The sequence below is a fragment of the Camelus ferus genome, chromosome 18 (genome assembly GCF_009834535.1).
Source record: "Camelus ferus isolate YT-003-E chromosome 18, BCGSAC_Cfer_1.0, whole genome shotgun sequence".
In the NCBI taxonomy this organism is placed as follows: Eukaryota; Metazoa; Chordata; class Mammalia; order Artiodactyla; family Camelidae; genus Camelus; species Camelus ferus.
This window is the reverse complement of record NC_045713.1, coordinates 29,505,567-29,517,602: the sequence shown is the minus strand read 5'-3', so window position 1 is coordinate 29,517,602 and position 12,036 is coordinate 29,505,567. Positions and strand designations below refer to the sequence as shown.

Here is a 12,036-nt window from a genome sequence, read left to right as displayed (position 1 = left end):
TTACGATTTTTAAGATGGCGGTAGCAGACCGTTAACCGAGCAGGGGGGCGCTTCGAGGCATGGGGTTGTGTGTCACGGCAGGTTACTCGTCCAGGAAGCTGACCCATTAAAGCAGCAGAGGGAGAGGGACTCATCCTGTGACCAATGGTCCATGGCTCACTGTAAAATCCACACACTGTCGTCTCGAGGAGAAATCAAATGGCCCCCTGCCACTCCACACGGCGGCTTCTCGCCCTGGACATGGGCACAGTTGGGAACATCAGAGTCCGTTGCTCTGGGCAATTTGGTTTTAAACTTTATTTTTCATGTACAGTTTCAGATTATACAAAACATAGAAAAATGGACTACTTTAAAGGCACATGAAGTAGAAAGTCTCTAATTACCCTAAAGTCACATTTGTCCCCAAACCAAGATTCAAACTTAACCTCTAAGCCTTTTCCTAGCATCTCCCCATCACCACTGCCCCCCTCAATATACAAAACTATCCAACCTGCTGTACTGTAAGTAAACTTTCTCAACTATTAGCGAGTTTAGTAATTCCCATCCAGGTGGGTTTTAAATGATGCTACAGCTTCTACTTAAGCTGCCATATTTAGTGTGCTTACACAGGGGCTTGGCGGGGCGGGGCGGGGCCGGGCGGAGGGGGGCAGTCTGGGTTTCTTCGTCATCAGTTAACGTAGAGCATCCTAGGACCTCAGCCTGTTGATTAGGGATGCGCACACGCACATAACCCAAGGCAGAGAGTGCAGAGTGGGGCGGGGGATGTCTCCAGTATTCCTGCATTCAGGTGTGAGTATACACATTCATGCAGAGCAACAAATCAAGCCGTTCTCCAAACTCATTTGAACAGAGACCCAAAGTAATTTTAATGCAGATAACAAAAGGAGTTAGCCTGTCTCCATCCACTAGCCCCTCAATGAAAGAATTACAGTACTTTGTAAAAATGTCCTAACATATGCAAACTACAGTTCCCTCAAATGCCGTTGTTACCAGTAACATATTTGGTCCTAATATTTGCGTCTTGGATGTCTCAGCTCATTTTCTTTGCTGTTGTTTTTGTTCTTGAATAACTGATCATAAGCACCAAGTGAGGGCTGAATCTACCGATGGGTGAGGAAGTAGGGTATTTTCTTCCTTATGCCATCACCTCTTCCCCACCTCCCCAGGGCATGTTACACCATGGGGAGCGGGGGAAGGCAGCTCTCCTGTTTCACAAAACCTTGGCATCACAGATGGATGTGCGCACTGAATGCTAAACAGCAGTGGAGACCAGCCAGGAGAGTCCATGGGGTCATTTCAAACACTCACTCCTGAAGTTTTTGGAGGATGGAAATTCATGCATTGCTTGGGAATAAGGCTTTCCTGATTTTTGGTTCTAAGGGTTTTTGTTTGCTTCTATCGTGGCTACCAGGGAACTATAGAAAAGCCACCTGAGTAGAAAGCTGAGGCACTTAGAGCCACCTACCTCCGCTAGGCTTACGTAGCATCCTGCCCACCTCAGGGGTGTGACCCATGCTTCTACTCAAAACATGCCTAATGACAGTTTTCCATCCAGGCAGGAGGTGACCACCTGCCCTGCCTCTGGCCCCGTGACCCTGTGCTGGTGGCCTCTCTGTGGGGAGGGGCTCCTGTCTCAGGCAGGATGTCTGGATTTGCTCACCCTGTGTTTTCAGAGCCTTGCAACACAGTAAGCATTTACTATGCTGCTGAAAATGAATGAATGAGTGTATGGGTAGATGAAGGGAAAACTCAATCCTGCACTAAAGCCGTGTCTACAGTGGCCCTAGAACAACTCAAACTAGGTATTTCCCCAGTTCCACTGGACCTGGACTCATGGCAAATCATCACTCTACTCAGCTAATGGTCACTTACATGGCACCAGTGCTGACATGTGCACATAGGTCCCAGCCACACCTCCCAGCCTCAGGCCCATGATACAGGAGGAAAAAGACAGTGAGGTGCAAAGAACTTCTTCCGTAGGCACCTCCCGGGGTCCCTGCACTGCTGCTCACCTCGCAGGGCTGAGGACAACTCCCTAGAGCCCTGCTTCTCTGTACGGTCTCAGAATTGCCGGCAGCACTGGCTCACTCAGACCCTGGCAGGTGGCACCCCCCGAGTGGCACTTGTGCTCACTGAAGGTTGAGAACCATGGCAATCTGGGACCCTCCCAGGGCTTCGTTCGCTGTCAGGACCCTGGGCCCCTCTGCAGAGGGAAGTGTTCTCTGGGTGTAACACAGATGGCGTTGCCCCATCAAAGCCACCTGCACGGGCTGAGAGGGGTGAAGTTCAGGCTGATCTAAATGCCTCCAGGAGCTTTTAAAAACAGGCAGGCACAGAGCAGGCTCCCTCCCGCCCCCGCGGGCCTCTCTTCTGAATCCCTGGTTGTGTTCTCTGCAGCCTTAATCGCTGTTTGTAATTCATTTTCCTAATTGGTTTTTAATCTGTCTCCTCCGTGAGACTACGAGCCCCACGAGGAGAGAGAGTGTCTCGATATGGTTTCCCCTGTGCCTTGCACAAGCATCCCATACTTTATGTTGATGGATGAATGACCACATGGCAGATGGCCCTCTGAGGCTCCAGAAACGGGGGTCAGTAGAGGCCAGGCAGCCTTAGAAGGCAGGGCAGGAAGAGAAGGGAGTGGCCTCCTGAGTTAGCGTAGGAAGGAGGCTGCAACTCCCCCCCCCCCCACCCCGACCCGGCTGTCTGGCTCTTGGGATGCAAGGCCTGGGGCTGGAGTTTGGGTGGTCCAGATGTGAGCAGCTGCAGAAGAGCTGGTGGAGGCCGAAGTTTGGGCCTGCAGTGGGGGTATGCCTGCCCCCCCATCTCTACACCAGATCTTTAACATTGATAGGGCAGCTCTGCTCACCTGGCCCTGGGACCGTGGTCTTCAATTTCAAGGCACCTGGGGCATCATCGAGGAGCCTGTTAGAAATGCTGGCTCCCAGGCCCCATCCCTGAATTCTCTGATTCTGCAGGTCTAGGGAAGGGTCCCAGTAGCCTGCATTTAACAAGGTGCCCTAGGGATCACATGTTGAGATCAGGCTGAGCCTAAATCTAACCCCCAGGTTAAAGATCACCTTCTCGAAGGCAAGCAGGTGACGTCAGCAAATTTCGGTGGCACTTTCTGGATCCAGCCCATTACAGGAGGGTCGGGGCTCTGGTCTGGATGTAGACAGAACACCAGGGGCCATACCTGCTTCTCACATGGAACATGGTTAAACATTCAAGGTTTCCTCCCTCACCCAGACCCCCTCACCCCACCTTCCACAGCGAATGCAGAGAGATTTGGGAAGGGAAGCTGAGGTGGGGTGGGGGGGTTCCATATGGCCCAAAGCTAGGGAAAGCTGTCCCCCGAGACCCGGTTTTCTCCACCTCATGTCACATCACATCACATCCCCGCGGTTAAGACACATCCTGCTGAACATTTTTGCACTTGAGCATTGCTGGATTTTTGGCTTTGTCGCGTTAAGGCTTCCGGATGGGCAGGAGTTCTGACTTCCAGCCTGCCAAGTCTAGTCTCTGATCTCAAGAATGCAAAAACTCTCGTCTTCTTTTGGCTTTTAAAGGAAACAATATGTTTGCTAGAAAAACCACACACACACAAAAATTGATTATATACAAAACGGTTATCTGCACGTGGACTCTGTACTGCAGCGAAAGCGACCCCGCTCTGGGGGCTCTATTTACGCTTCCTGAGTATCAGGTACATGAGGCCGCTGATGAAGGTAAAAGCAAAGGCCACCCAGGCCAGGATGTAGGAGTAGCCGTATGTGCCGTCCGAGGTCTGGGAATACAGTCTCCAGTTGTTCTTGTGAATGTCTTCGCGCCGGTCTGTATAAATGGAAGCTGCAATCATGACACACAGGCCTGTTGGAAGAAAGCCAGGGTCCAAATAAATCACAGACCAGTGGGCGCCGGGGACCTGAGGGGACTAGGGCTGCAGCTGAGGACGAGCTTCAGCCCTTGTTATTAGAAGGTATGGATCTGTAGTCTCTTGAAGAGGTTACAACTAGTATTTAGGGGCAGAATATTGCTGCCTACCCTGTAGTCATTCTGTTTGCCATTCTGCTAGCTGAATTCACAGTTGTCTGGGAAGCCATCTCCCCAGCCCAGAGGGTAAGTCACAGTGGATCCAGGTCACAGGTTAGCTAGACAGGAAGTAGTTTGCTTTGCAGGCCACGTATGGTCTCTGTCACAACCACTCAACTCTGTCATCGGAGCGTGAAAGCAGCCACGGACGGTACCTAAATGATGGGCCGAGCTGTGTTTCAATAATGTTTTATTTACAAAAACAGGCAGTGGGCCAGATTTGGCATAGTTTGCCAATCCCACCTTGGCAATCCTGTTCCTGTTTACCTGTTATGGTTTATGGTTCTATGTGTCTCAGTTCTGGGCACTGAAAATTCTTCAGTGAAAAATATTACTCCCTGAAAAGAGGGAGATGAGGGAGGAGAAAGCACTTTTTTTTTTTAATTTTTAAATTTTTATTGATTGATTGATTGATTGATTGCTATACTTTCCCTTGCTTACTGCTTTAGAAACTGTTAGGTCAGGATGAATGTCTGGAGCTGCAGCAGCCTTTTTGGGGCTGTGAGGAGGTCATCATTGACACTCTGAAGATGATAAAATGAAAAGATGAAAAGAGTGGGGGGGTTCCTGATGATGCTGCTGAGCTGCCAAACCAACTCTTGAAGGCACCTTCCACCTTCAAGCTATTTGTTATATTAAGAAAGTAAAGGTCTTTGCAGCTGAAGTCATTGTTAATTGGATTTTTCTCTTTCTTGCAGCCAAAAACACCCTGACTGAATCACCAATATTCAGAGACATTTGTGATAGGATGAGGTTAAGTACCCAGATTTTCCTCGGGGGACTTATGCCTCTTCCCTCTGTATCAAGAGAGCACGTTCTAGACAGCAATTCCTACTCACCCCATAGATCCCAGCTCACGCTTCATGTCCTCAGGACGCCTTCCCCAACCCTCTAACTAAATCCAAATACTGAAGAATTAAACATCCCACCACAGTGCAGCAGCCAACCTCTCCTCTTGAAGTCCTCACCTGCCAGGCTCCTCCTGGTGGGCAGCTGGGAAGGAAGTGTTTGTTCTGGGAAGCCCGTCGTTTTACTTACATGCCATGAGCTGGATGATGGAGGTTAAAACAAATCTCTCTCCCTGCTTGAGGCGGAAGAGCTGAAGCACGAAGATCAGAAAGGCGATGCAGCTGAGGATGGTGGACAGGATCATGGTGGCCTGCACCGCCTGTATCGTGGAGAATTCTGTGGGAAAGGAGGGGCAAGAGTGGGTGACCGAGGACCGCAGACCACCCGGGCTTCCGGAGGGCACAGTGACAGCTCCAGAGTGGGGATGACAGGAGGCGAAAAGGCACCAGGCTCCCATCTGCACAGTGCGAGCACAGGGGCAGTCAGGAGACTTCCCGACACCCCTCCCTCCAGTGTCCGCTTGTGCGCTGGACCGGATGATCCTCAACATCCTCATCTGGACTAGGGAGCAAGAACCACCACTCTGCAGACTCCTGGTCTGGGCATTGCCCCAGACGCCTGGCTTATGGTCAGGAGCACAGTGGCGTAGGGGAGGTTTAAAGTACAAACCCTCAGGTTCCAACCTGGTTCAAGGGGCAGGGATGGGACGATTGGGTCAGGACTGGGGCTCTGTACCTTCTAAAGACCTCCAGAAGGATTCTTGAAGATACAGGGGCTCACGGGGCTGGGTGACCTTCTGAAAGTGCTCCGTGGACACAAAAAGGCCTCTCCGTCTAAGGCAGTGAGCCTTGTGATGGCAATTTAGGAAAAGAGAAAGGGAGGTCTTTTTTTTCCCCCTAGATTAGCCTTAGCGAGGAGGACATGAAAGTCTGAGGCTCAGCACAGGGACATTTCAGTGGAGAAAGGAACTGGTCCTGGGTGGAGGGCATGGCATGTGGGAAGGACACGGGTGAGGCTATGTGTAGAGAAGGGATCAAGTGCGTCGACTGGAGCCACTAGTATGGGTCTCAGTTTCCTCACCTGTAAAATGGGGATAAGCATGATTTGTAAGCACTTCAATGCAATGTTTAGAGCAATGGATCCTGGTCCATCTGGCAGCACATCAGGATCTCCTGGAGAGCATCTTGCCCCCTCCCCATTCCCTATGGTGAGGACAGAAGCCAGACCAGCACACCTACAAATACACACCGTGACTCCATTGCCATGAAGCCCAAGCAGCAGGAAAGAGGAAATCACAGAGACAGAAGTTGGAAGCGGCTGCGCTCAGGGCAGGGGGTGGTGGGAACTAAGTATAAAAGGGCCCCAGGGAACTTCCTGGGGTGATGGGGATGTTCTCTATCTTGCTTTGGATGGTGGTTATGCAGGTATATACATAATTGTCAAATCTCTGAATTCAGTCCTGAAGAAGTGGGCATTTTCTTGTTTGTAAATTACAGCTCCATTAAAAATAAAAATCCTGCAGGCTACCCTGAGGTGAAAGAAATCAGAATCTCTGGCTCTGGGATCAGACAAGAGGCGGGTGGGGCAGGCCAAGTCCTCCAGGGAAGTCCAAGGTGGGGCCGAGGTCGTGACCCTCTGGCTTAGAACAGAGAAGTGCTTCCCAACTTGGTGCCACCCCAGGACTCACCTGGGGGCTTGTTAACAAGACACATTCTGAGGCCTCCTCCACTGAGATTGCGATACAGTCATTCTGGGGCAGGTACTAGGAATTTGTATTTTTAGCAAGCACCCCAGGCGACAGGGCAAATATGGGAAACATGGCTGCTGCTGTGGACTGAATGTCTGTGTCTCCTCAAAACTCACATGTGGAAATCCTAACCCCCAATGGGGTGGTATCAGGAGGTGGGGTCTTTGGGAGGTTATTAGGTCATGAGGGTGAAGAGACAGCTGAGAAGTATTCCACTGTATACGTACACACCACATCTTCTTTATCCAGTCATCTGTCGATGAACATTTAGGTTGCTTCCATGTCTTGGCTACTGTAAATAGTGCTGCTGTGAACAATGGGGTGCATGGCATTGTCTTGTTTTGTTCTTTTGGTTGGTTGGTTGTTTTGTAACGCTTTAAAAATGCAAAAGCCATTCATAGCTCATTGGACTGAATCTGGCTGGTAGTTTGCTGACCCCTGTTCTATGAGTGGAAAATAAGAGGTAATAATTGCACACAGTGGATGTGGTACCCAAACGACAGAAACCTGGAAACATTGCCACAGAGGACGGCCAGTGCCCTCAGCTGACCACGCACCCTGGCAACGTTAGGGCTCCAACAGGGAAGGATGGCTGTGGCCAGGGTCAAGGGTTAGCAGAGCAGATAGACAGACGGAGCCGGGTGGCGGCACGGACGGCATTAGGTGGTTTAGAACACAGGCTTCCGAGCTGGTCACATCTAGGCTGGAATCCTGCCTCCATCACTTACTCCTGACTCTGTGACCGTGGGTTTCAGCCCCATGCCTCAGTTTCCCCATCTTAAAACAGGGCCAATGGTCCCTGGCGGATCGGGCTATGAGATCACTTACGTAAAGGATTCAGCCCAGTGCCTCGCGGTAAGCCCTCAGCAAACAATGCCTTCTACTGGTATTTTTGGTTTTATCATGAACGTTGATATTGCCACTGATGGGCTGGTGAGACTTTAGGACCCCGCGAGCAAGGTGCTGGAGGCCAAAGTGCCTCTTCCATCTGTTCTGCAACAGAAAATCGAACCGTGGGCTCCACAGTGAAGGGGAGGGGTTAAGAACATTTTCAGGTGGGATTTCCTGTATTTGCGAAGCCCTCCTGTCTGCTTCGGCTCGTGCCCGAGGCGGCCGCCATGGCAGGGCCGGTGCTTTCACCTGCGTTTACAGCAGAGGATGCCGGGCGTCTGAGCGCTCAGGCGACCTCACCCAGCTAGGGTCACACAGCCCACAAAGGAGCCCGCTCTCGGGCTTCTGCCGAGAAGAGACACAGGTGTCTCTGAGCCGACTCAGAGGCAGAGCGTGGACAAAAGAGGAGGGGGAAGATTCTAGATGAGGGCTGAAGCTGAGAAAGGGTGAGGAAGGAGAGCGCTTGGCCAAGAGAGAAGAGAAGGGTGGGGCGTCGCCAGGGTTGGTGACCGCTGGCCTCTGGCTTCTCTGCCCCTCCCGGCCCCAGCTTGTGCTGACCCTCAGCCCTGCTCCGCGTGCCCTGGGCAGCAGCCAGGCCCCTCTGCGCAGGCTGGAGAGGGAAGGGGGGCAAGGAGTCAGACCGCAGGGAAGCCTTTCTCCCAAGGGGTCTTTTTTTCCCTCAGGGCTTTCCAATCAGTTTCACACTCACCTTGAAAGGAGTCATCGATTTCTGTACAGTTTGTGTTGTTGACACAGACTCTCCAGATATCCACAAAAAACTCCTCTCCTACCCACCAGGCCTGTGACACAAAATGGAAACACACGGAAAGGCGTCTGTTAATTATAAAAACACGGGATTCCTAATCTGGTGCAAAACAGTGAGAATTCGGGATCCGTGCTTCTCAACCTGTCGTATGCACGCAAATCATCTGGGGGTCCAGGAAAAATGCAGATTCTGATTCGAGAGGTCTGGGAGGGTGGGCTGAGAGCCTGCACTTCTAACAGGCTCCCAGGTGACGCCCCCACTGCTGGTCTGCTGAAAGGGAAGGGAAGGTCCCTGGCCTCAGGGGACAGGTATGGGCGAGGAGGTGAGGCCCAGCTGGTGGTTGTAAGTGCAGAAGAGGGTGGTGTCAGAGGGGAGGGAGGTAAGGATGAGATCTGGGGGCAGGGAAGCCTGTTATGGATGAAAGATCAGACAAGACTCTCCTACCTTCCGTCCAAATGCTTTCATTCCTCTCTGTGCTTCTGTTGCTCTTTTGCCCCAGAGGGCCTTCCTTCTGCATCCCATTCACCCAAAGACTGGAATCTCCTCCCCCCATCCAGTCTGCAAACGTTCACTGAGCTCCCACTATGTGCCCAGCACCAAGCACAACTCCTAACTCATAATAAACACTGTATGACTCACCACCCAAAATGACAATAGTGCCGAGGTTAAGAAAACTTCCTCAAGAGGGCTGAATTTAAGCCACATCCTCAAAGGACATCCTACAGGCAAGGCATCATGCCAGGCTCTGCGGGGGAATCAGGGGTGAGAGGCCCAAAGTCCCTGCCCAACCAGACTGACATATGGGGTGCTTCAAACCCCACACTGAGCCCAAGAGTCCTCAGGCCCGGGCAATGGGTGTGCCCTGGAAGGGAGGATGACCCCAAATTGCAATCACCTTGGAGAAGTTCTCAGTCCTGCTTCTATTGACTCTAGGATCCAGGGGTTCTGGGATGATCAAAAGGAAAGGGAACTTACATTGTCGATGGTGGCAATGAACAGCAACGCCGCGGAGGTGATGTGGAAAACGATGATGAAAGCCAGAAGCACCAACATTTTCACGGTGGGGCGTGGAGAAGCGTTGAAAGCCCAGAGGAAGAGACGTGCTAAAGAGGGCGAAAGAAATTCAAATTTATCAGTGACAAAGCAATAGGAAAATGAAAAATAAGTGAATTTTCATGGGGCTTCAAAACATCTTAAACAGCTCTTTCCATCTCTCCTTTGCCTAGAGACTTATAAAACAAGGTCTGGCACGAGGAGCTGTTCTTTGTTGCATCCACATGCCAAATACTCCTTGTAGAGGAGAAGGGGTGAGGACCGATTAAAATCCCTGATTCAGAAAAGAATTGCAAGTCTTCAAAGCTGAACACCACAGGCACCAGGGCAGGAAGGAATAGCTCTGTGTGTGTTAAGATTCTGTTCCCGATCTTCTGCCCACCAAGCAGTGCCATAGGGATTTCACAGCACCAGAGGAGGCTCACTGTCTGAGTATTCGTCATTACAGTCCCTGCTGTGTAACAAGGCAAAAGTGATCAGATAGGAAAATACTTCCTAATGATCTGACCATTTATAAAATTAACCCCTACTCAAACACCCCTCAATATCTAACCGCATCTGAATAACGTCCAACCACAAAATGCAACCAATGTGTGGCAGACTGCTGCAGTTTGATTTTCCACTCTTTGGTCATGAAAGGACAATATTTCCCGGCCTCCCCTGCAATTAGGTTGGAGCCTTGTGACTAATTCTGACCAAAGGGCTGTAAGCAACATTAGCATTCGCCACTTCCGGGCTGGCGCATTTCCCGGCTGAAGAGCAGGTATGATTTCTCCGTGCTCCCTCCCCCTGATGGAGTAGCTGGGGTTGGTGCAGCCACGACATGTTGAAGCCTCACACTTTGGACAGACACTGTGACTGGAACATATTAGTCTTTGGATGTTAAACCCCTGAGATTTACTAAGGTGAATTTTTTACTAAGGTTGGACAGTCTGAGTAATATAACAACAGAAAGCGATGACAAAGTGAAACTGGAAATTTTGCAAAAGAACTAGGGTTGTATCAAGTTGATGAAGGTGACACCGGACAACTGCTCAAAAGGCACCAGAGGGGTTAATACGTGAGGATCTGTCTGGGCTGAACTAGCTAGCAATAAAAGAGAAAGTGGATAAACTTGAATAATGTAAAAAAAAAAAAAAAAAAAAAAGAAGAAGAAGAAGAAAGCAAAGAAAGAAAGCATTCAAAAGAATGATCTGAGTATCGAAAGGATTAAAAGACGAGGAAGTCTTTGAACATTTTTGCAAAAATGACCATCACCTTAGTCGAACGACATGCAAATGTCAAATGAAAATGTCACATGAGCCAATCCAGTTGGACAAGTGAATGCTACCAAACCCCAAATCAACACATGATTTATTCTTCTTTCATTCCAATAATCTGTGACAAGCTACTATTACTAAAATTTTGTAGAACATTAATTAATTTTTAGTTGCACTTTTAAAAACAGAGTCCTAACCCAGACCTTGTTTTTGCTATTTATAATGACATTGTGTTGCCAGTTTTAAGTGGATTGATTTTATTTTTAACAATCTCTTTCTCTCCCTCCAAACACACACACACACACACACACACACACACACACACACACACACACACACACACACATATATTTCCTCTCAATCATTTGAGAGTAAGTTGCCTACGCCATACTTTCTGTCTAAATATTTTGGTGTCTATCTCTGAAAAACAAGGACATTCCTTTATATAACTACAATATTGATGATCACAAAAATTTCACTTTATACAATACTAGTATCTCACCTACAGATATTCAAATTTCTCTAATAATCTCAGTAATAGCCTTAGCTTTTTTTTTCCCTTCTGGTCCAAGACAAATCGAAAATAATGCATAGCATTTTGTTGTCATGTCTCTTCAGTCTCCATTAATCTAGAATGGTTCCTTGGCCTTTCTTGGCCTTTCATGGCATTGATATTATGTAGAGTATTGTCCATTTAGTTTATAGACTGTCTCTCCATTTGTTTAATGCTCCCTAATGAGTGGGATTCAGGGTATGCTTTTTTGGCAGGAATACTGCATATGTGATGTATCCTTCTCAGTGTGTCCCACCAGAAGGCACAGGATGTCAGGTTGGCCATTCCTGGTGATGCGAACTTTGATTAAAGGGTTAAGGTTCACCAGATTTCTCCATTGCACATTTTTCCTTTGTAATTAAAAAGTAATTTATGGGGAGGCATTTTCAAACTCGGAAAATGCACACAATTTAAAATTTTACCATGAGTGACATTTAGGACATTCACAGAGTGGTACATCCATCACCACTGTCTAGCTCCAGAACATTTCCTCACCTTGAAAGGAAACTTTGTACCCATTAAGCAGTCACTCACCATTCCTCCCCCACTTAGCCCCTGGCAAATTACAGATTTAATCTGCTTTCCATCTGTGGACTTCCCTATTCTGGACACTTCATAGAAATGGAACGACAGAAGATTTGTCCTTCTGTGTCTGGCTTCTTTCATTTAGCACAACGTTTTCAATGTTCAGCCATGTTGTAGCATGTGTAGGGAGATATTTTGAGTTGATGTAAAGGTCCAATCTCTGATCAAAATGTTACCCCAAAAGTTTGAGCATCCACTAGTATTTCTAAAATAGAATCACTTAAAAGAGACATTTTCTGATACC

At 48.9% G+C, this 12,036-nt stretch overlaps 1 protein-coding gene across 2 annotated transcripts in view; it reads right to left on the bottom strand.

Moving 5' to 3' along the window:
• Positions 1 to 273: 273 nt before the first annotated feature.
• EMP2 (epithelial membrane protein 2) overlaps positions 274 to 12,036 on the bottom strand; it is a 35,301-nt gene continuing 23,538 nt past the window's right edge. For both annotated transcript variants that reach the window (XM_032460815.1, XM_032460814.1), the window contains exons 2-5: positions 9,318 to 9,445; positions 8,286 to 8,376; positions 5,128 to 5,274; positions 274 to 3,867 (exon numbers count right to left, since the gene is read on the bottom strand). In XM_032460815.1, coding sequence (XP_032316706.1) covers positions 3,680 to 3,867; positions 5,128 to 5,274; positions 8,286 to 8,376; positions 9,318 to 9,395 — 504 coding nt within the window. In that variant the 5' untranslated portion in view covers positions 9,396 to 9,445 and the 3' untranslated portion in view covers positions 274 to 3,679. The remainder of the gene's footprint in view (positions 3,868 to 5,127; positions 5,275 to 8,285; positions 8,377 to 9,317; positions 9,446 to 12,036) is intronic.